Source organism: Herpailurus yagouaroundi, unplaced genomic scaffold (assembly GCF_014898765.1).
Source record: "Herpailurus yagouaroundi ecotype Mexico unplaced genomic scaffold, PumYag 191, whole genome shotgun sequence".
NCBI classification, from domain to species: domain Eukaryota; kingdom Metazoa; phylum Chordata; class Mammalia; order Carnivora; family Felidae; genus Herpailurus; species Herpailurus yagouaroundi.
In genome coordinates, this window is record NW_024412422.1 from 345,352 (window position 1) to 370,025 (window position 24,674).

The 24,674-nt window shown below is 38.3% G+C and overlaps 1 protein-coding gene across 3 annotated transcripts in view; it reads right to left on the reverse strand.

Annotated features, from left to right (window-relative positions):
* The window catches only part of LOC121010129 (zinc finger protein 280B-like), a 49,030-nt gene that overhangs the window by 20,952 nt on the left and 3,404 nt on the right, over window positions 1-24,674 (reverse strand). For 2 of the 3 annotated variants that reach the window (XM_040443478.1, XM_040443477.1), the window contains one exon: window positions 10,344-12,064. The exons of the other annotated variant lie outside the window; for it this stretch is intronic. In XM_040443478.1, the coding sequence (XP_040299412.1) occupies window positions 10,356-11,990 (1,635 nt within the window). In that variant the 5' untranslated portion in view covers window positions 11,991-12,064 and the 3' untranslated portion in view covers window positions 10,344-10,355. Of the gene's footprint in view, window positions 1-10,343; window positions 12,065-24,674 lie in introns of those variants that run through there. 3 annotated transcript variants of the gene reach the window in all.

Genomic DNA, 24,674 nt, shown 5'->3' on the forward strand with positions numbered 1-24,674 from the left:
GGGTGCCTGGGGGTCTCAGTCAGTTGAGCGTCCGACTTCAGCTCAAGTCATGATCTTGCAGTTCACAAGTTCCAGCCCTGCATCAGGCTCTGTGCTGACAGCTCAGAGCCTGGAGCCCGCTTTGGATTCTGTATCTGTCCCTCCCCGGCTCATGCTCATCCTTCTCTCTCAAAAATAAATAAACATTAAAAATTTAAAAAAAAATTGATTAGGGTACAGATATTTTATAACTGATAAATTTAGATTAGCAGGTAGAAAACAGATAAGAAGTAAAATAGAAAGGATAATCCCAAGAGTTACAGTTTTAAGATTTTTCACCAGCTTGGTATATAATTTAGGAAACATACTTTAGCTATCTTATTTCAACATCCCCCCACCACCCAGACTATATAAATCCTATTTCTGTATATCCTTATTGAGTCAGCTTTACCATTCTGGTTGCTCCTTCATTAACAGGATACTTATATTAGGCATGTGCTCACTGTTTATGTGATAACTATGCTTTCAGTAATATGAGAATTGTGCTTTCACAGTACTTGAACGTACCAGTGAAATGTGCTCACCTCATGAACAAATGAGTCACCTGGGTGGCTCAGTTGGTTAAGTGTCCAACTCTTGGTTTCAGCTCAGGTCATGATCTCATGGTTCGTGAGTTCAAGCCTGGCATGGGGCTCACTGTTGCTGGTGTGGAGCCTGCCTGGGACTCTCTCTCTCTCTCTCTCTCTCTGCCCCCTCTCCTTGCTCTCTCTCTCTCTCTCTCTCTCTCTTTCTCTCTCAAAATAAATAAACTTAAAAAAATTTTTTTTAAAGAAAATAGTATTCATTTTCAGAGCTTATACATGCCAAAGCCTGATGACTTAACACATGCCCACTGTTCCCACAAATATAGATATCCTCTCCCAGAAAGTGCCAGCTTGTGCTATCATATTTTAATGACTTATTATTGCATAAAAAGTAAAATGTGTTACAGGAAACTTCCTTCTTGAAAATTCATTGTTACCAACAAAAGTCCATAAAACATTTTTATGGGAGGGACCAATTTGACCTAATGTTCCTCATCAAAGTGAATCCTGAATTAAATCAGAGATTTAATTTTCATTCCAAAAAAAAGTGGGGAGGACATAAAAATTGGAAAGGAATAAGTAAAAACTGTCTCGATATTTTTAAGATATTAAGTATCTTCAAATTGGTATTGATATTCAAAGCAATCCCCAAATTCCAGTGAGTTGGCAGAAATTATTAAATTATTTTAAAGTTACATGGAAATCTGAAGGACCTAAAATAGCCCTAATAATCTTGAAACTTTTTATAAGACTACAGTAATTAAGACTGTGTGGTATGGGTGTTTCAAAAATAAACCAACACTTTATACTATTGTATACTTTAAATTTGCTAAGACAGTATATCTTAAGACACACACACAAAAAAGTAACTACTGATGGATGCATTAATGAACTTAATTGTGGTCTTTTCACAATATATACATATATCAAAACATCACATTGTACACTTTAAATATATATAATCTTATTTGTCAATTATACTTCAATAAGCTGGAGAAATAAATAAATGAATAACCTATATAGTCACTCAATCTTCAACAAAGACACCAATGAAAGTCAAAGGAAAAAGTGGTTCTTTTTAAATAAATGATACTAGAACAACTAGATATTTGTATTAGAAAAAGTAAAAAGGAAATTTAACTCTACCTCACACCATATACAAAATTAATTCAGTATGGATTATGGGCTCAAATGTGAAAACCAAAACAATAAAGTTTTTAGGGGGAAAAAAAAAGGAGAGAGAATATTTTCAAAACCTTACCATAGACAAGGCATAAAGATACCAAGGATACAAGAAAAAATTGATAAATTAGACTTCATAAAAGGTAAAAGCTTCTGGGGCATCTGGCTGGCTCAGTCAGTAGAGCATGTGACTCAGTCTCAGGGCTATGTGTTCAAGCTCCACATTGGGCATAAAGCTTACTTCAGAGAAATTTAGGGGCACCTGGGTGGCTCAGTCAGTTGAGCATTAAGCACCTGACACTTGATTTCAGCTCAGGTCATGATCTCACGGCTCTTAAGTTTGAGCCCTGCATTAGGCTCTGAGCTAACAGTGTGGAGCCTGTGTACGATTCTGTCTCTCTTTCTCTGCCCCTCTCCAGCTCATGAACACACTCTCTCACTCACTCTCTCCATCTCTCTCAAAAATAAATACACTTAAAAAATTTTTTAAAGCAATTAAAAAGAAATAATGGCCGATATTTGAAGAAAAAAAAAAAGCCCAAGGAGTCATTTTTGGGGCACCTGGGTAGCTCAGGTGGTTAGGCATCCAACTCTTGGTTTCAACTCAGGTCATTATCTCACAGTTTGTGGGATCAATCCCTGCATCAAGCTCCACACTGACAGCACAGAGCCTGCTTGGGATTCTCTCTCCTTCTCTCTCTGCCCCTCCCCTGCTTTCTCTCTCAATAAATAAGTTTAAAAATTTTTTTTAAGTAAAAGCTTCTGCTCATCAAAAGATACCAGTAAGAAAGTGAAAGGCAAGCTACAAGTTGTAGGGGAAAAAAAAATCAAAGGAATTAAAACAATATTTGTTAGTTGAATGAATGAACAGATGACCATCCATTCTCCCTATTTCCCATCACTACTCACATTGTCTTGAAGAAGCCCTCAGGTGGCACTATGCATTCCCTCAGAAGTAAGCACAGTCTGAAACAAACTCAGAGCTTAAAATGTAAAGGGCTCTGGACTCATTGGCCATGTAAAAGGTTGCTTCATCAGGTAAACTTGTCTTTCTGGTGAGGGTGCTGCTTTCTGAGCTAAGGACACAGTTGAGGAAGTAGTAAAGGGAACAGATTGACACAATACACCACACACATATCCCTCACCCAGGGCATTCAGGAGGGAATAAAAGAGCCAACAGAGAGCTCAGCATCAGCTGAGAAGCCAGCAGATCCTTGGGACATCTGCACCATGGCCTGGATCCCTCTCTTTGTCCTCTCTCTACTCATTCATTGTCTAGGTTCATAGAGATTTCAAAGACTGGTCTTTGGAGTGATCCCCTGATCCTGTTCTTCATTCCTACACTGCGTCTGTTTTCAGTTTTAGAGACTAGTTCTCAGGCTGTGGTGACTCAGGAGCCCTTCCAACCATCCCAGAAGGATAGTTACTGTCAGCTGTGGCTCCAGCACAGTAGTCATCACCAATGGTAACTATCCACACTGGTTCCAGCAGAAGTCTGGACAAACACTGATTTATGACACACACAACCAACACTCAGGGACTCCCACACATTTCTCAGGCTTCCTCTTGGGGTCAAACTGCCCTCACCTTCTCAGGGGCTCAGCTCGAGGAGGAAGCTGAGTACTACCATATATGCTGGCATATCCTGGTGCTTGGCACAATGAAAGACCCAGATGAAGAATGGTGGCATGAGCCTGCCACCTGGCTGATTCTGGGTCCACATATTTACCAACCTGATTTGACTGACAAATGGATAGATATTTTAGCTCTCTGGAAAATCTAAATGTTGGCCACTTATAGAGAAAAAAGTCAAGGGAAGTGGGCTAAAATGATCCAGTGAATGTTTTAGGAGGTGGGTCTAGGAAAAACAGAACCCCAAAATTTTGTCAATCTGTAGGGCACAATAGAAGCTGTAATACATGAAGAGTTTATGATCAATTCCCTTCCCCCCACCCCCAAAAAAAGCATGTAAGATATACTTCCAACTGCTCATTGGAGCAAAGAAAATAAGGTCTTCATTTTATGTAAGTAAAGTTTTCAAAACAATGCAAGTTCACTGCATAAAATTTGTTAATATTTTTAAGGAGTGTTTTTTCCTACCCTGGGAAGACCAAATAGTTCAGAAGTTAGATTACTATAGAAGTTCCTAGTTTAGTCTTTTTTTTCCTTTAAGTTTCAGATCATACAAATGTATACAAAAATTGGTATCCTGCTAGTTTTCCTTCATACTACTGCAATCTCTCTTTAATATATGGGTGTGTGTGTGTGTGTGTGTGTGTGTACATATTCCAGCTAAAGCTGGAAGGACTTTGAGAAGTGTGTTAGTATAAGACTTAATAAAAACAAAAACTGGACTTTGAGAATGCTCCAGTGTGGCTTAAAAGGAAGTAAGGAACATGATTTAGAAAATTGAGAAAGGGGTTATGTAGTGGCAGAAAGTTTGGTAACACCATCACCTTCAGTTTATATGAAAAGGATAAAATGTACCTAATTAATTGACTCATCTGGCTAAGGAGATTTCCAGCCAGAGAGCTGAAAGTACTGCCTAGCTTCTTCTTGTTGGTTATAGTACAATATGAAGGGAAATTAAAAAAAAGTTAAGGGAAGGACTGTTAAAACAGGAGCCAGAACTTGCGGGTTTTGAAAATTCCGTCTCTTCAGATGGCAAAAGATGCTGAAATTAATGGCTACCAAGCAAAGATCATAACCCAGGGCACTGAAGAAAGGTGATCTAAAGATGAGAGTGGGGCTGTAAAATTCTTTGTTAAGGCTCAGAAGGATCAAAGGTGATGCTTCAGAGCACCATTCAGTCAGGTCAAGGCCCTCTAAAGAGTTTAAGGGTGTGGCTCAAAGATCACCTCAAATCACACAGTGGGGCTTCTACTAAGCTTATGGGTGTTGTCTCTCAACATTCTCAGCAGAAAACCAAGAGAGTCATCCATACCTTGAAGAGATGTGTGGTTGTAGCTTTGGAGTGGAGTTCTTTGGCATGAACACCAATAAGATTAACAGGAGACACACAGTTTTCAATTTAGCTATAAACTTTCTTTCATAAAAGCAAGTATGTCATAGGGCGGAATCAAGAATCCAGACATCAAAGCCAAGAGAATCTCCAGGCCTTGCATCCTAATCAATGAACTGCCAGCATATGTATACCTGGTGGGATTTCAGAATTGCCACTAACAAGTGACTCCCATCTCCTCTTCCCCTTTCTAAACAGGCATGTCTATGAAAGTTGTTCTATGCCTGTCCCACTGCTGTTGGGTGGGCATGTAGGTGAGCAGGTAACTTATCTCTTTTGTTCACAGGTCTTCAGATTCAGGGAACGGTACTTGAGATACTGCAAATGAGGAATACCACCCAAGGACTTGATCTACAACTAGACCTGATTAAGATGATGAGATTCTAGACTTCAACTTTTGGAGGCCTTCTGAGGAGGTGAATGTATTTTGCACATAGGAAGTATGTAAACCTGGTGGTTTAAAATTATACCCATAAATTCTTCCCTTCAAAGGTAAAGCTTAATTACCCTCCCCTTGATATGTGTGCTAGACTTAGTGGCTCATTTCTAATGAACAGAATATTGTAGAAACAACAGAGTAAAATGTCTGAGATTAGGTCATAAAAGACAGTCTAGCTTCCTTGCTCACTTCCTTTGAATATTTGTTCTAGAAGCTAGCTAGGCATGTCTTGAGAATACTTAGGTAACCCAGAAGAGAGGCTCATATGGAAGTATGAGGTTTTCTCCCAACAGTGAGCAAGGAATTGGGAGTTTCCTGTCAATAGCCATGTGAGTAAGCCATCTGGGAAGCAAATCTTCCAGTCTCATTCAGGTCTTCAGATGACTGCAACCTCATGGAACACCCACATGTAATTTCCAGAACAACCCAACTAACTTGCTCCTGGATTTCCAACTCTCACAGTGGAAGAGTAAAAAAAAAAAAAATTAAGCTGTTAGTTTTGTGGTATAGTTTGTTATACAGGAATAGACAATGAATATATCCCCAAATTTGGGCTCTGCCTTCAGTCCAGTTTTGACAAGAATCTTGCTGGGTCCGTTTATAGAAAATTCCCCACCATTGATATCTGATCACCTTTGATATGTGATCAAATTTCTTATTCTCTACTCTCAACATCATGAATAATTTTTCTTCAACATTTCCAAGTTTTATTATTAGGAATTTCTTTCAAATGAGTATTTTCATGCTTTTACCTTTTATACTATATTCATTTTGGGGGAACAGATTTCTAGAATTAAAAGTTCATTATTTTTATCATATCCTTTTTTAATACCCCATGTAGTGATTTGAAAAGGATGTATACAAAGTCATTTAGTATGTACCCACACCCATACCCTAAAAGTTCCAAGGAAAACTTAATTCACAGTAAACTATAAATTTAAGACTAAAACATTCAGTCTGCAAATTCTCACGCCTTTGGAATTAACTTACCAAAAAAGGTATACAGAATGAAAACTTTAATAAAAATGAAAGTATGCATCAAAATATTTAAGACTCAAAGCTGTAAACAAAGGTAGGCAAAGTTTAAATCCTTTATTAAACAAAAATAAAGCTGTTAAAGTGTCTTTATAAAAAAAAAAAGAAGAATCCTAAAGAAAATAGAGGTGTCTAATGAATCAAGACAAAAATAGGGAGGGGCGCCTGGGTGGCTCAGTCGGTTAAGCGTCCGACTTTGACTCAGGTCACGATCTTGCAGTCCATGAGTTCGAGCCCCGCATCGGGCTCTGGGCTGATGGCTCGGAGCCTAGAGCCTGCTTCCGATTCTGTGTCTCCCTCTCTCTCTGACCCTCCCCCATTCATGCTCTGTCTCTGTCTCAAAAATAAATAAACGTTTAAAAAAATAAAAAAAAAAAATAGGGAACAAAAAAAATTAGTTGGGATAATAAATCAAGGGTTGTTCCTTGGAAGAGTAAATCAGAAACATTGATAAAGCTGTGGCAAATCTAATGAGGGGAAAAGGAAATACGTTTTAATAATAGAAATGAGAAAAGGAATGGGATTCTGAGTAGAGAGGATAATATTCAACCCCAAGTGGAAATATTACTTCAGGAAAGGAGGGTTTCTAATAGAGAAGTATGAATCAGGCTGAGCAAAACCTTTCTGATAGAAAAGTGTGAATCAGGCTGAGCAAAACCTTAGGTTAGTAAAGAAAATGTAAATGATTGCCTCAATAGATACTGTAAGCTATCCAATAAAACTAAGCAATTTTCTTTAAAAATTCTAAAGACAGAAATTAAGCAGTATGTGCATTACCTTTAATGGTAAAGCATTTCTCACTAAAACCAAGAACAAGAAAGCTCATTTACATATCACTGTTTGGAAGTTCGGGCCAATGCAATATGGTCAAAAATAATTAAAATTGGCAGGAAGGCAAAGAGTGTACATAGTGGTATCAAATAAAAATTAACTTAAACTAAAAATATGCCATGTTATTGGTGAAAAGATAAATAACGAAAACTTTTTTTTTCAAAAAAGCATTTTATTACTATAATTGCTATTTTACTTACAATTTTTGGCAACATTAACAAAATAATAAATTTTATCTGAAAGAACAAGCAAGCAAAATAGACATGGAAATTCACAAAAGGCAATAACAAAATAGTAATCTTGACAGATATTCAATATATTTGTAAACAAAACAAAGTGACATTGCCTTAAAAAAATATAGAGGTATCAATAGAAAAACAGAGAAAGCTCCTGAAAGAACTCAACTCACTATATTCATTGTCTTTTGGTTGCAGGCACAGAAATTGACTCAAGCTAGCTCAATTCTAAGGTAAGCAAAGCTTTTGATGATTATCTCTTCCTAGCTTTTTGTGAAAACCTAGGAAATTTAACCAGATTGGAGAGGAAAGAAGGAGTGGGGAGGCTTAAAGTGCCTTTAGCAGGGAGGAGGAAAAAGGTATCATTTCATTGTCAGTATCTTTTAAGAACACTGGTGAAGCTCAATAAACTAAAGGAAGTGTCAAACAATTAAGCGAGGTAGCAAGTCATGCAGGCTTAGGAGATGAGCATTCTAAGAAAGAAAGCAACAATTGCAAAGTCTTTGGAACAGGAAAAAATATGATTTGCTTGAAAAAAAAAGCAAGGCCAATGTGTCAAAAACAGTGCACCAGTGGGGAAAATGGTAGAGTAGCATGGCAGAGAATGGAAGAGCAAGAGGAGGTAGACAGGGGTCGTATCACTCAACCTGTAGTTGGCAATAAATAACAATTTGTACTCTTTAGGGGCATACTTTAGTTAAATAGCAAACAACAGTTAACAGTGTTGATAATACCAAGCAACCACAAAAACAAAGAACTAAAACATTTCATATTTTTACTGTTTTCAAAAACAGAATTTGTTATACGAACAGAACAAGGGAGACAAGTATGCAGAGGTCTGCATATCTATTTATACACAGAAGTTTCCACCTGAGACTAGAACAACTGTGCGTGCACACGCACGCACACACACACACACACACACACACACTCTCTCTCTCTCTCTCTCTCTCTCTCTCTCTCCTTCTCTCTCCACCTAAAACAGGTTCAGGCTGAAATATTAACAAAGTGCCTCGGCCCAAGCAAACTAACTGAAAAGGCCTAGTAAAATGTTCAAAGTGCAAATCAATCAATCATTGACCAAATAAATACAACAGAATCTACACTCAGGAAGTTCTCTAAAACATGGACAGTATACTCACAACTACTTTGTTATCTGTAGTCCTTCCTCCCCAATTCTAGAAGGGATGCAAAGCCCCTGATGACTAACCATTCCCAGCTTTTTGTAAAGCTTAGGGAATTTGACAAGACTGAGGAGGGAAGAGGGAGGAGAGATAAGATGCTTTGAAAGAGGAGAAAGCAACAGAAAACAGGAAAGACTTCTCCCAGCTCAGGTCTACAGACAGCATCCTAGGTTCCTTAAGTGGTGCACAGAGGCTTGTAGGTACCTGAGTCAGAGGTGGAAGAAAGAAGGGACAGCACTGGAAAATGCCCAGGGACACTCAATCCTGGGAACCCACAGAAGTAGTCAAGGGTGTTGATGTTCAGGAACCAATACTCAGATGGCACTCCAGTTACATAAGAGTCCTTGGAAATGGCAAAGGGAAAAGGTTCACAGTATAGTCACAGATTAGGCAGTTAGCCAGCTGAAGGACAGGAACTCTAAAACGTAATACTTAAAATGAAATGAATGGGACATTTCTTGCACATAAGAGTGTGGCAAGGAAGTCCCAAACTCACATTAGTTTGATAAAAAGGGAAACTATACACACAAGAGAGTAACTGTTAGCTGTAATACATTCATGTCCAAGGCAAGTTACAAACTTGCAAATTTCACATGTTCAACAGGGGTAAGATACATGTACATGGGAAAATACCAGGAAAAGCCCTATACTGGGTTTAATTTTACTCAGTCACCATGGGTTACTACTTTTATCCACTGTACTTACTATTCTTGGGCAACTCCCATTCCAACTTAATAGTAAGAGAGCTAAATTTAGCCCAGTCCTTGAACTAGGTAGATACCATTTGTTTAGCTCTTTTCAGTTCAAACTATGGGTCTAGTGCAGTTCAAACTATGGATGTCTGGGCTTCTTTCCCTGGGGAAACTTTATTTTCTGTACTGCTGCAGCTGAGAGGTATATGGCTAATTTATTCCGACCAAAGGCCAGCCAGACGAGAACAAACTGAATTCCTCTTTGGATCACTCAACTGGAGCTTCAGACTCTAGCCCCCAATCTATTCATTACCCCTTCTTCTCCATTTGAAGCCAATTGACACACAGTAATTATTTCATGTCTGCAGGAGCCCCTTGCCAAACATCCGCGTTTTATTTTAATACTTTTGCTTCCTTGGATGTTCTTGTGCTAGGAAGACACTCTGAGACTGTTCTTTCTTTCTGCCTTGGCTCCCAGACTGGAGTGAGCGAGAGAGAGAGTGTGTGTGTGTGTGTGTGTGTGTGTGTGTGTGCGCGCGCGCACGCGCGCCTCTCCCTCAACCAGAACAAGGAGTCTCCACTGACTAATCTTCCAGTTTCTGATTCCCATTCATGACATACCTTCTTCAACTTCACCCTCATGCTCTCAGAGACCAATTATTTTAAACCAGCACAAGAGAGACACTTATAGGGGCTCAGCAGCAAATGGGACCATGTTGTAACAGTCTATGTTGTAACAAAGTCATATCAGTCTGACTAGAGTTAATATTGAAATCCTCAAGACATGGAAAAAGTTGAAAATAAAATTAAGTACTTAAAGAACTCTAGATTCTATCTGCAGAAGTTAGAGCTTTCAAACTTACAAGTAACATGAAATATCAAAATAAATAGGTTTCCACTTTTTTTCTCTCACACACACATACACACACAAAACACCTTTTATATGTTAAGCCAGATACAGTTACACGAAAGCCAGGTAATATATTTTAAATAACATCTCAAATTCATATCAGACAGTACTGTATTTCATGAATTTAAAAAGAAACTCATAAATAACTCATTGGTTTCACTATGTTTGATGCTACTGAATAATGTATGGTTTGTATTTTTTATTTTTATAGGGTTTTTGACTTTGATTGAAATACCTGCTTTAGATTTACTGAAACTCGAATTAACGAGGTTTTTTGGAAACTTTACTCTTAGACCTGGGGGGTGACGGTTCAGAATCTGACGTGCTCACAGTAATGGATGCTACTTCCAATGATTCTGGGTGAAGAGGTCCCAGTGACACTTGAATAACAACTTTTGTTTCAGGAGGCAATCCTTCCAGTTGCTTAGGCTTCTTAAACATTTGATGACACTGGGTCTTGTGCTCCATTTTCTCCTTGAAAGTTAAGAACTGTAGCCGGCATTTGGAACAGTGGTGAACACTCTTTTCCCAGTGTCCCCTATAATGACACATGTATGGTGTTGCAGTTTTGAAAATTTTGAGACAGAATGGACAGAGCAAGTTCTTAGTGTTTTCATGGCAAGTTCTGAAATGTGTTTCCACATCAGCAAAGGCTGATGATCTGTAATTGCAAACCTGGCATATATAGGGCATTTCACCAGGCTTATGATTGTCCTTCATGTGCTGTAAGAGAATTTGGTCTGTTTTGAATGACAATTCACAAATTCTACAGACAGTGGAGGGCTCCTGGGTAGTGTGTACACTTTCAATATGGCATTGCAGCTGGAAGGGAGTGGGAAACTGTCGGTGGCAGTGCTGGCAGGTGGTGTAACTTTCCCAGCTGTCACCCCTCTGCTTCTCAAGTTCCAAATGGTGTTTCATGTGATTCATAAACTTGACATTCTTTAGAACTTTCAAGCAGCTGAGGCATTTAAAGGTTGTGTGAGTCTTCTGTTCTGGCTGTCCATCTCCTTTATGCTGCCCATAATAAAAGTCACGAAGTAATATGACCAGACTTCCTTTCTTGGGATCAACAACCTGGTTTTGACTTGCTAGTCTCAAAAAATCTGTTTTTGCTTGTCTATTTTCCTTAACAGGATCTGCAGGGTTGAAATGAACACTGTCCTTTGGAAAAGCTGTTGGAAAAGGTGCTCCATTCTGAACATGGCTTAATGAGGTATGAACACTGTTTGAGGGTGTGCTTTGCTCAGCAGTCACTGTATGAAAGATACCTGAAGGGGACAAAGCTGAAGCATGTCCCCCTATGATTCCATCACTGAGTTTAAGCCTTTTGGGATTTACATTGTTTACTTCAGCAGTAGAAAGTTGCTTTGATATGCAAGGACTTTTATTCATACCTCCTACAGAAAGTGCTGCTCCACCTGGATGCTGCAATGAATTTGTGAATGTAATCAAAGGAGAAGATAACGCTGAAGAGCTATTAGGCACGACTTGTGGTGAATTACTTTTATAATCAGGTTTAGACAAAGGCTCAATAATAATAGGACTTTCTGTTGATCTTGATTCAGATTCAGAAACAGGCAAGGCAGTCACTGCTTCTGATACAGGGGTCACATGACTTATAGGCTGCAATTTGCAAGTAGTACCTTTTCTGAGGTGACCATACTTTTTTCTCCTTGAACATGAACCTGGGGTGACTCTGTTCAAAATGTTTGAAACGACTGGTTTTGAATTTGAAGTCACCCCAACAAAGATCAGCTCAGCATCGTCATTTACATGTTCTACCCCAACAAAGATCAGCTCACCATCTTCATCATCTACCTGTTTGGTTTCTTCTATGTTCTGCTGCGGTTCTGGCTCTTGTTCTTCCTCACATAATATACATGGTTGTTCCATTTTCTAATTTTTTTTTTTTTTATTCTTGAAGGTGTGGCCTCAAGTCCCAGTGTTTTCTTTATATAAATTGCCACCTAAGTACAAACATACTACACATCAGTAAGTACAGAAAAATTCATTACCTTATTTCTCTCCAAAACCCTAAGGTAGTTATAAACACTCTGATTTTATAGATAAGGACATTAAGACTCAAAGGATAAATTACAGCTTAAAAGCTACTGTTATAAGTCTGTGCAGCTCCAGAATCACAGCTTTGCTGATTATGATTTCTTCTATTTAAAAAAGAGGAAAAACTTCTAATAACTAATCTCTAGATAAAATCACATGCAAAGGATACACTACTTTATAAAGGCACCACTCTGCAGTGTATAGAAACACGGGCTTTGGAGTCAGAAAGAATTAAGCTGAAATTCTAGGTCAGCCATAAACCAGCTGCATCTTTCTTTGGCAAGTTCAAAACTTTTAAATGTGTTTCTGTATCCTAAAGGCAAAAGTTCTTATTTCTGGGGTGCCCAGCTGGCTCAGTCAGTGGAGCACACAACTCTTGATCCTGTGGTCATGAGTTCTAACACTGGCTATAGAGATTACCAAAAAAAAAAAACTGAATAAAAAAAACTTAAAAAAACAAAAAGTTCTTACTTCTTTGACTTAAATAGCTCGTTTTAAAAAGCATCAACCATTCAATGGCACCTTTTTTTGTAGCAAATTGAAGAAAAGTTTATATTAAATGAACATCTCAATTGATTCATACATACTAACTTTATAAATATTAATACAGAAGTGTCAAATTCAAAGAACAGAGTAGGAGGACCTACACACAATCAACAAATTGTATAATTCAGTGTCAAATGCTTATCACATGCCTTAGCAAATTAGGAATGAACTCTCTTGATAACCTCATCCCACCTCAAGGCCTTATAGTCTGTTCACTGATATGTCCTAAATTTATCCCTCTAATCCTGACTTCCCCACTGAAGTCTCTTCTCCACATGGCAGGCAAAATGATTCTGTTCAATCAGATTATATCACTGCTCAGCTCAAAACGCTCCAATGGCGGGGCACCTAGGTGGCTCAGTCGGTTAAGCGGCCGACTTCAGCTCAGGTCATGATCTCACGGTCCGTGAGTTCAAGCCCCGCGTCGGGCTCTGTGCTGACAGCTCAGAGCCTGGAGCCTGTTTCAGATTCTGTGTCTCCCTCTCTCTGACCCTCCCCCGTTCATGCTCTGTGTCTCTCTGTCTCAAAAATAAATAAACGTTAAAAAAAAAAAAATTAAAAAAAAAAAAAACACTCCAATGGCTTTCTGGTTTGCTCAGTAAAAGGCCAAGTGCTTCCAATGCCTGTAAAACCATGCTTCCAATCCTATATACTGCTCCTGTAGTTATGTCCTACTCCTCTCCCCTATCTACTCACTCTAACCACACTAACCACCTTGCTTTTTCTTAAACATATTAAACACTTTACCTTGAGCTTAGAGCCTTTCATTTGCTGTCCTTCTAATATGCATGCTCATCACCCAGATACCTGCATGGCTAGCTCCTCACCATCTTCAGACTTCTGTTCCAAGTCTTCTCAAAGAAGTTCTCAAATAATCCAACCAGCTGCTAATTCACATTCCCAATCTCTCTTCCATTCCCCTCACCTTCAAGTCCTTATCACCATCTAACACATTATTAACTTTATCCATCTTGATTCTTTTCTACTCCCTACCGAGTAGAATGTAAACACCAAAGGACAGGGATGGTCTTTTGTTGACTACTGTACCCCCAGCACAAAGAACAGTACCTGGTACAACATGGGAGTTCAACAAATACAGAATTTGTTAAATAAGTTAATGGTAACTTTCATTAACAAGAACCTTTTTGGTAGAACAGACTGTATGTACTCCATTACTTCCACATTTTCTATGATTTAGTTGGAGAGCCTTGTCCATGTTAGATATTCTGTGGGCCAATGAAGGATTGAAAACTGCTAGCTTTTTACAAACATTTTTTCCTCACAGCCCATAGTAAAAAAAATAAATAAATAAATAAAAAATAAAAAAACAATGTATACAGAATCTCACTACACACATATAAATAATAATTGTTTTACTAAATGGAATGCTTATTCTAATATTTTCTATTTTTTTAATTGACCATGACCCACAAAATCAATTATGACTCATCAGTGGCTCACTACCAGTGGTTTGAAAAACACTGGTTTTAAATTATGATTCATAAACTCACCAACTTCTGAAAACATAATGTCAGAATTCATTGTAGCCCAATATGGACACTTCAAATCCAATCTATAAAAATTAAATTGGCATCTAATATATGTCATGTACCCCTCATTAACTTAATCAGCACATCAGCATATAATTTTGGAACACATAGATATTTAATCTTGAAATGTGTATACCCACTTGGAAATAAGTCAAAAAGGAAGTAGAATATTAAGTAGAATAAAAATTACTTATTCTTTTCTACACTTATTTCACAATTATATTTTGCTTGCCCAACCTGGTCTGGTCTGACACTACCAAGTAGTAAGAAGAAAAGTGATGAATGCATGAAGCTTACAGTCTAGTGTGTCATGAATAGTGATTACAATTTTTTTTTTTTATGAAATTTATTGTCAAATTGGTTTCCATACAACACCCAGTGCTCATCCCAAAAGGTGCCCTCCTCAATACCCATCACCCACCCTCTCCTCCCTCCCACCCCCCATCAACCCTTAGTTTGTTCTCAGTTCTCAACAGTCTCTTATGCTCTCTCCCACTCTAACCCCTTTTTTTTTTTTTCCTTCCCCTCCCCCATGGGTTCCTGTTAAGTTTCTCAGGATCCACATAAGAGTGAAACCATATGGTATCTGTCTTTCTCTGTATGGCTTATTTCACTTAGCATCATACTCTCCAGTTCCATCCACGTTGCTACAAAAGGCCGTATTTCATTTTTTCTCATTGCCACGTAGTATTCCATTGTGTATATAAACCACAATTTCTTTATCCATTCATCAGTTGATAGTCATTTAGGCTCTTTCCATAATTTGGCTATTGTTGAGAGTGCTGCTATGAACATTGGGGTACAAGTGCCCCTATGCATCAGTACTCCTGTGTCCCTTGGATAAATTCCTAGCAGTGCTATTGCTGGGTCATAGGGTAGGTCTATTTTTAATTTTCTGGGGAACCTCCACACTGCTTTCCAGAGCGGCTGCACCAATTTGCATTCCCACCAACAGTGCAAGAGGGTTCCCAAGTGATTACAATTTCTTAATTTCTTTTTTTTATGTTTATTTTTGAGAGAGAGAGACAGAGTGCGAGTAGGGGAGGGACAGAGAGAGAGGGAGACAGTGGATTCAAAGCAGGCTCTCAGCTGTCAGCACAGAGCCCAACACAGGGCTCGAACCCACTATCTGTGAGATCATGACCTGAGCCAAAGTCAGAAGCTCAACCAACAGAGCCACCCAGGCGCCCACAACTTCTTAATTTCTTAAAACTGAGACCAAGTATGTAATTAGGAGATATGCTAATGCAAGAAAACATAGAAGTTTGAAAGCACTGCTCTTTAATCAATGAAAATTGGTTTGGTATGTCTATATTCAACTTCAATCATCTAACTCCAGGATAATGCCACCTAATCCAGTGTTTCTCAACCTAAGCACCACTAACATGTCTGGACCAGATAATTCTTTGTGGGGGAGAAGAGTTGCATGCATTTAGGATGTTTAGTAGTATCCCTGACCTCTACTTACTAGATGACAGTAGCAATCCCTACATGTCCAATCAAAAATGTTCTTATGGGAGGGATGCCTGCATGGCTCAGTTGGTTAAGCATCCAACTTGGGCTCAGGTCATGACTGCACCATTCATGAGTTTGAGGCCCATGTGAGGCTCTGTGCTGACAGCTCATAGCCTGGAGCCTACTTCGGGTTCTGTGTGTATCTCTCTCTCTCTGCCCCTCCCAGGCTTGCTCTCTCTCTCAAAAAAAATAAATAAAAATTTAAAAAATAAATAAATAAAAAATAAAGCCTAGAAAAGTTTATACTTTTACTTAAAGTTGCCATGGGGTGCCTGGGTGGCGCAGTCGGTTAAGCGTCCGACTTCAGCCAGGTCACGATCTCGCGGTCCGTGAGTTCGAGCCCCGCGTAGGGCTCTGGGCTGATGGCTCAGAGCCTGGAGCCTGTTTCCGATTCTGTGTCTCCCTCTCTCTCTGCCCCTCGCCCGTTCATGCTCTGTCTCTCTCTGTCCCAAAAATAAATAAAAACGTTGGAAAAAAAAAAGTTGCCTTAAAGTAAGGTCTGGAGACAGCACTAAAATTCATGATTCCTGAATTCTAGTTCTGCGTTCTCCCCATGAGAACTCTGACTTAATTCATGTCTGAATTTCTGGTGATGTTGCCATTAATTGCTTAGTCCCTAAGAATCAAAGAGTCTCACTGGATTCATTTTTATTCTCCTTGTATTTTATAAAAACTGTTCAAACCTCCCCAACCTCCATCAAATTACTCAAAGAAACTTCTTCTAAGTGGTTCTAAATAACTTTTAAAGCATTAGTCTTTCTAACTACCTTTCATTTCCATTCTTATTAAAGCACCTCCCCACAATTTCTATGTTTATTTAGGTCCACTGGTTACTTCATGTTTTTACATCTGCACTAGGCTCCAAATTGTCTGGTCTCTCTGTCCTTCAAATTATGACCAATTCCATACCACCACTAGATGAATCTTAAAACACCTCTGTAATTATATCACTCCATTATTCCTACATGTTAAATGATTCCTCCAATTCTAGAGAATACATTTCAGGTTATGCTACATGCTGAACTGTGTCTCTCCAAAATTTCTATGTTGAAGTCTTTTTTTTTTTTTTTTAATTTTTTTTTTCAACGTTTTTTATTTATTTTTGGGACAGAGAGAGACAGCATGAACGGGGGAGGGGCAGAGAGAGAGGGAGACACAGAATCGGAAACAGGCTCCAGGCTCCTAGCCATCAGCCCAGAGCCTGACGCGGGGCTCGAACTCACGGACCGCAAGATCGTGACCTGGCTGAAGTCGGACGCTTAACCGACTGCGCCACCCAGGCGCCCCTCTATGTTGAAGTCTTAACCCCCAGTGTGATGGTTTCTGGAGATGGGAACTTCAGGAGATAATTAAGTTTAGATAAATCATGAGGGTGGGGCCCTCATAATGAGATTAGCGCCAAGAAGAGCTATTAGAGAACTTGCTTCTTCTTTATCTCCCATCCACTGTGTGAAGACAGAGTGAGAAGGTGGCCATCTGCAAGCCAGAAGGAGGGAAGCCAATCAGCTGGCACCTTGATCTTGAATTTTCCAGCCTCCAAAACTATGAGAAATCAAATCCTATTGTTTAAAAAAAGTAAAAATAAACTAGGTTCCAGTAACAATGCCAGACTTTCCACCCAACTGATCTTGGAAGGAGTTTTAGCTGTTGACCATGCTGATTAACTTTCCAATCATTCGAGATGAAAAGTTAAGAGAAAGAATCAGACCTAAAGTGAATAAACTAATGAATGAGTTCATTTAGAATAAGAATTACATTAGACCATGGGAATTTTCTTATCATTTCTCTTCTGGTGTCTTTATTTTCTATTTAGAAACTTAAGATACTGGGGTAGGAAAGCTGGACATGCCAAAGACCTACTACATCTAACGAGTTAATCCTCAAAAATCACTTCATATCCCCCATCAAGGAAGCTGCCAAAAGCTGTAGGAGGAGTTAATAAGAAGATTTCATGCCAAAGATAGCGGAGAAAGCAGTAGGTGATAGATAACTCATCTCCTAGGTTATTCCTATGAATTTTAACAACAGCCCTTTTAGTGGATCTTTGTTATAGCCACACACCAGCTTTTTTAAGGCACCAGTCTTTCTTGAGAACCTTCTTGAGATCAGACTAACAGGACTCCTCTGCTACCTATCCTCACCATCTTCCCTTGCTCCTGACTCTTTTCACCCCACTAGTGCTCCTCCAAATTCCTACCCCTATTCTTTCCCCACCCACGGCACTCATGTCTCTTCCCCACCAATCTTCTTTCCTTCTCTTCCACTGATCCCACACATCTACTGCCTTAAAATTTAATGCCCATTAAACACAGATCCTTAGAAGAAATGAGAGGCTCACAGGATCCTTAAAACTGCAGTAGACATTTACATTTCACTTTAGGGCAATGAATAAAAATAAAAATTTTTTTTCATAAATATTTGTCCATAAATAAGCTCACAATAGTTGGAGGAGTGTAAAAATGGGGTCTAACCTAGCTTGAGAGTCCAGGAAGGAAACAACTATTAAGCTAAGGTGGTTCTTTATCAAAAGACATGATTATTTCTATAGACTGGGCTCAGAAAAATCAATAATTTATAGACCTTCAATACCAATTTCCACTCTCACTATCTCTCTGACCTCTTTTCCCATTATTCTAACACTCATTCACTCCAATCCAGCCACAGTGGCTTCTCTGCTGCTCCCTTCAGTTTCTGCCTGGAACTCTTATCTCCCAGATATCCTCATGGCTAACAGTTCTATCTCCTTTAAGTCCACGTCCAAACTTACCTTTACCGTAAGACTTGTTCTGATCACCGAAACAAAAAGTACAACACTCCTACCTACCCAACATTTGATCCTATGACTCTGCTCTATTATATTCTTCCTGATTTCATAACATCACATTCTATATCACCAAAGAACGTATTTATTATATTCACTACCTTTCTTTCTCCATTGGACTCGCAGTTCTTTCCACTGGAAAAGTTCTGTTTTGTTTTTAGCTTGTTTTCTTTGTTTTTATCTGTCTGTTCACTGATTTCTCCCAAAGTCCTAGAGCAGTCCTGGCACGTAAGTCTTAAATATTCGTTAAAGGAAAATGATTTTCTAGGAGTTAGATATAAATTCAACAAAGGATGGTGGGCTGAGAGAAGGTGTAGGAAATGTTCAAATATGAGGAACAGCCAATTTTCTTCAAGTCTGGGAACTAATGAAGTTTACTATTTTTAAAAAATTTTTGTTAACGTTTATTTATTTTTGAGTGAGAGAGAGAGATAGAACACGAGTGGGAGAAGGACAGATAGAGAGGGAGACACAGAATCCAAAGCAGGCTCCAGGCTCCGAGTTGTCAGCACAGAGCCCGATGCAGGGCTCAAACTCATGAACCGTGAGATCATGACCCGAGCGGAAGTTGGACGCTTAACCGACTGAGCCACACAGGCATCCCTGAAGTGTACTATTATAGCAAATGTGAGAACCTTGAAATCCTGGAACTCAGGAGAATGACTACAGTCAGGCACTTTCAGTCATTTTCCCTTTTTCTTCCTTTCATCCTAAGAGCACCATGTTAGTGTTAAACACATCTTAGTGAATACACAAAGTAGATATGAGCAGAATGGCAGTTCAACCTAAAAGTGGTGGTTAGTTCAGAAGTTCTTTCTCTAAGACTGTGTGTTTAGAAAGGGTTTGGAAGTATCAGATGAGTGGTGAATGATTTAAACAGAGGTTGCAGACAGCCATAAAAAAGAGAAGTTTAAAAAAAAAAAAAGAGAATGTTAATTTGTTAAATGCCAGCAACAAAGTGAGGCTATAGGAAATGGTGGAATAAGAAACTACAAATATATCCTCTGTCATAAAAGCAAAGAGAACAATAGCAAAAATTGTCCAAATCAAGCTTTTTGGATCCTGGAAATTAACCAAAGGCTTGCAAAAATCAGAGGATTTCTGTGGAAAACAGTTTGGCAGTTCCTCAAAAAGTTAAACACTGAATTATCATATGACCCCACAAGCCTGCTTCCAGGTATATAGATCTTTTGAAAAGAGGTACCCAAACACATGTAAAGTACATGCATGCTTATAGTAGCACGATTCACAATAACTTAATGGTGGAAATAACACAAATGCGGTATACACAAACATTGGAATATTAGAATCATAAAGGGAATAACAGCACCTCCAGGTTCACTGTTGTATTATTTACAATAGCCAAGATACAGAAACAACCTAAGTGTCCACTGGTGGATGAAAAAAAAATGTGGTATATACAAACAATGGAATATTATTCAGCCATAAAAAAAATGAATGAAATCTTGTCATCTGCGACATGATAGACCTGAAGGCATGATGCCAAGCGAAATAATTCAAACAGAGAAAGATTATCTCGCTGATATGTGGAATACTAACAACAACAACAAGCTCACAGATACAGAGAACAGACTGGTAATTACCAGAGACAAGGGAGGGGGGCAAAATGGGTGAAGGGGATCAAAAGGTATAAACTTCCAGTTATAAAATAAGTAAGTTGTGGAGATGTAATGTACAACATGGTGACTATAGTCAATAATACTATATTGCATATTTAAAAGTTGCTAAGAGAGTAGATTTTAAAAGTTATCACAAGACAGAAAAAAATTTTTAACTATGTATGGTGACAGATGTTAACTATACTTATTATGGGCACCATTTCACAATTTATACAATTAGCAAATCATGTTGTACACCTGAGACATAAACATATGTTAGATGTCAATTATACCCAATAAATGGAATTTAGTATTGATACATGCTGAATAAACCCTAAGAACATGCAAAGTGAAAGAAGCCAAACAGAAAAGTTCACATATTGTATGATTTCATCTACAGGAAACATCCAGAATAAGTAAGGCCATAGAATCAAAACACAGATTGGTGGTTACCAGGGGATAGAAGGGGAAATTGACAGAAAATGCTTAATGGTAAAAAAAGTTTTACTTTGGAATGTTTGAGATGTTTTGGAACTAGATATAGGCGGCAGATGTACGACACTGAGTGCTCTAAATGTCACTCAATCTTTCACTTTATTTATTTTTTTTTTTAATTTTTTTTTTCAACATTTATTTATTTTTGCGACAGAGAGACAGAGCATGAACGGGGGAGGGGCAGAGAGAGAGGGAGACACAGAATCGGAAACAGGCTCCAGGCTCTGAGCCATCAGCCCAGAGCCTGACGCGGGGCTCGAACTCACGGACCGCGAGATCGTGACCTGGCTGAAGTCGGACGCTTAACCGACTGCGCCACCCAGGCGCCCCCTCAATCTTTCACTTTAAAATGACTGATTTTATGCTATGTAAATTTTACCTCAATATATTATTTTTTTTAAGTTAGCTTATTTATTTTTGAGAGAGAGACAGAGCAAGTGCATGAGCATAAGAAGGGCAGACACAGAGGGGGAGTGAGAGTCCCAAGCAGGCTCTGCACTGTTAGCACAGAGCCTGATGCAGGGCTCAAACTCACAAACCATGAGATCATGACCTGAGCTGAAATCAAGAGTCAGACACTTGAACCAAGTGAGCCACCCAGGTGCCCCTCAACGTATTATTTTTTTTAACATATTATTTTTTTTAAATAAAGACAGAGTATTACTACCAACCACACAGAAATTAAAAAAAAAAAAAAATCTAAGGGAACACTATAAACAATTCTCTTCCAACAAATTAGATAACCTGATGAAATGCGCAAGTTCCTAGAAAGACACAAATTACCAAACTGACTCCAGAAGTACGAACTGACCCAGAAAAGATGACTCCAAAAATATGGACTGACCCAGAATATATGAATAGATTCAAAATATATAAATAGATCCAAAATAAATAGAGACTGAGTTAGTAAAAAAAAAAAAAAAAAAAAAAATTCCCAAAAGAGAAATCCAAGATCAGATGACTATCCTGGTAAATTCTACCAAAACAATTCAAGAAAAATTAACATTAATCCTTCAACTCTTCCAAAAATTAGCAGAGGAGAGAAAACTTTCCAGCTCATTCTATGAGGCTAGTACTACTCATACCAAAATTAGACAAAGATCTCACACACCAAAAAAACATTATATACCAATATCTCTTATGAGTAGAGGTAAAACTCCTTAACAAAATGCTATCAAACACAATTCAATAACACATAAAAAGAACTGTGACCATGACCAACTGAGATTTACGTAAGAAATGCAAAGTTGGTCTATTACACGAAAATGAATCAACATTATACCATTTTAGTAGAAAAAAGCCAAAAAACCCATATCTGCCTGCAAAAAAAGCACAATACAAAATCTAGCACCCTTTCATGAGGGAAGAAAAAAAAAAGCACTTAACAATTGGAAAGAGAAAGGAACTTTCTTACTCAGACAAAGGGCATCTGTAAAAACCCGACAGCTAGCATCATACTTCATGGTAAAAAGACTAAAAGCATCTCCTGTCAGATCAGGAACAGGACAAGGGTGTCCACTTCTACCATTCTGATTCAATATTATATTGTCCTTCAATGGGACATTAGGCAAGAAAAAAAAGTAAAAAGGCATTCAGACTGAAAAAAGAAGTAAAACTATATTGGAGAAGACATGATTTTATACTTATAGAAAATCCATAGGAAATCTACAAAACAAGTATTAGAATAAACAAGTTCAACAAGCTTGTAGGATACAAGATCAATATAAAAAATCAATTATATTTCTATACACTAGCAATAAACACCTTGAACTGAAATTAGGTAAACAGTTCTATGTACACTCAACATTAAAAAGAATAAAATACTTAAGAATAAGTTTACCAAAAAAATTGCATGACTTTCATACTGAAAACACTGAATTATACTGAATACATTACTGAGGCAATTAAAGAAGATCTAAGTAAATGCACACATCCTATGTTCATGGATAAGACTTAATACTGTTAAGATGGCAAGACTACTGATCTATCAAAACCCCAGCTGGCTTCTTCACAGAAATTGAAACTCATATAGAAATGCAAAAGACTCAAAGAGCCAAAACAATCTTGAAAAAAGAACTGAAAATTTCAGATTGATTTCAAAATTTACTACAAAGCTACTGTAATCAAGAATATGGTACTGACATGCAGATAGAAACACAGATTAATGGAATACAATTCGGAGTCCAGAAATAAACCCATACACTAACAGTCAACTGATTTTTAGCGAAAATACCAAAATAATTAAGTGGGGAACAGACAAGTCTTTTCAACAAATGTTGGAACAACTACACAACCATATGCAAAAGAAAGAAGTTGGACCTCTGCTCACACCATACACAAAAAATAAAACAGATTAGAACTAAATATAAATTCTGCCCACAGAATTGGAGAAAATAGGGGTGCCTGAGTGGCTCAGCTGGTTAAGCATCTGATTTTAGTTCAGGTCATGATCACACAGCTCGTGAGTTCGAGCCCCACATTGGGCTCTGTGGTGACAACTCAGAACCTGAAGCCTGCTTCAGATTCTGTGTATCCTTCTCTCTCTGCCCCTCCCTCCCTCATGCTCTGTCTCTCTCAAAAATAAACATTAAAAAAAAAAAAAAAGAATGCAAGAAAATATTTGTAAATCCTGTTTGTGACAAGGGACTTATATCCACAATACATAAAGACTTCTTATATCATTAGAGTAAAAAGACAACTCAATTTAAAAAATGGGCAAGGGAATTAAATAGAAATTTCTCCAAAAATGATAAACAAATGGCCAAGTATATGAAAAGATGTTCAACATACCAGTAATCAGAGGAATGTGAATCAAAACCACCATGATATATCACTTTACACCCCTTAGAATGCCTACTATCAAAAAATATAAAAATAAACAAGTACACCAGAAAATAACAACTTTTGCGCGTGGGTGGCTTAGTTGGTTAAGCATCCGACTTCGGCTCAGGTCATGATCTTGCAGTTCATAAGTTCGAGCCCCGCATAGGGCTCTGTGCTGACAGCTCAGAGCCTGCTTCAGATTTTGTGTTTCCTTTTCTCTCTGCCTCTTCCCTGCTTGCACTCTGTCTCTCTCTCTCAAAAATAAACATTTAAAAAAAGGGGGCGCCTGGGTGGCTCAGTCAGTTAAGCGGCCGACTTCGGCTCAGGTCACGATCTCACGGTCCATGAGTTCGAGTCCCGCGTTGGGCTCTATGCTGACAGCGCAGAGCCTGGAGCCTGCTTCGGATTCTGTGTCTCCCTCTCTCTCTGCCCCTCCCCTTTTCATGCTCTGTCTCTCTCGGTCTCAAAAATAAATAAACGTTAAAAAAAAAAAAAAATAACAACTGTTGTCAAGGATGCAAAAAAAGTAGAATCCTTATATGCTGTGATTGGAATGTAAAATAGCACAACTGCTATGGAAAACAACAGAGGTTCCTCAAAAAATTAAAATAGAACTTCTGGATACACATCCAAAAGAAATGAAAACCAGGATCTTGAAGAGATCCTTGCACACCCATGTTCACAGCAGCACTGTTCATGATAACCAAAAGGTGGCAGCAGCCCAAATGTCCATCAACTGATGAATGAATTTTAAAAATGTGATACACACATACTATGGGATATTATCTAGCCATAAGAAGGGATTCTTTCACATAGGACAACACCCATGAATCTTGAGGACATTATGCTAAATGAAAAAAGCTAGTCACAAAAAAGACAAATACTATAGCAATTTCACTTACATGAAGTATCTAAAGGAGCCAAAGCAACAGAAAAGAAACAAAAGGTGGAATGGTGGATACCAGGGTCTAGGGAAAGAGGGACAAAAGAAGTATGTTATTTAATGGGATGGATACAGAGTTTCAATTTTGTAAGATGGAAAGTTCTAGAGATCTGTTTTAAAACAATATGAAAAAAATACAATCCACATATATTTAACACTTAAATGGTTAAGACGATAAAATTTATGTTGGGGCGCCTGGGTGGC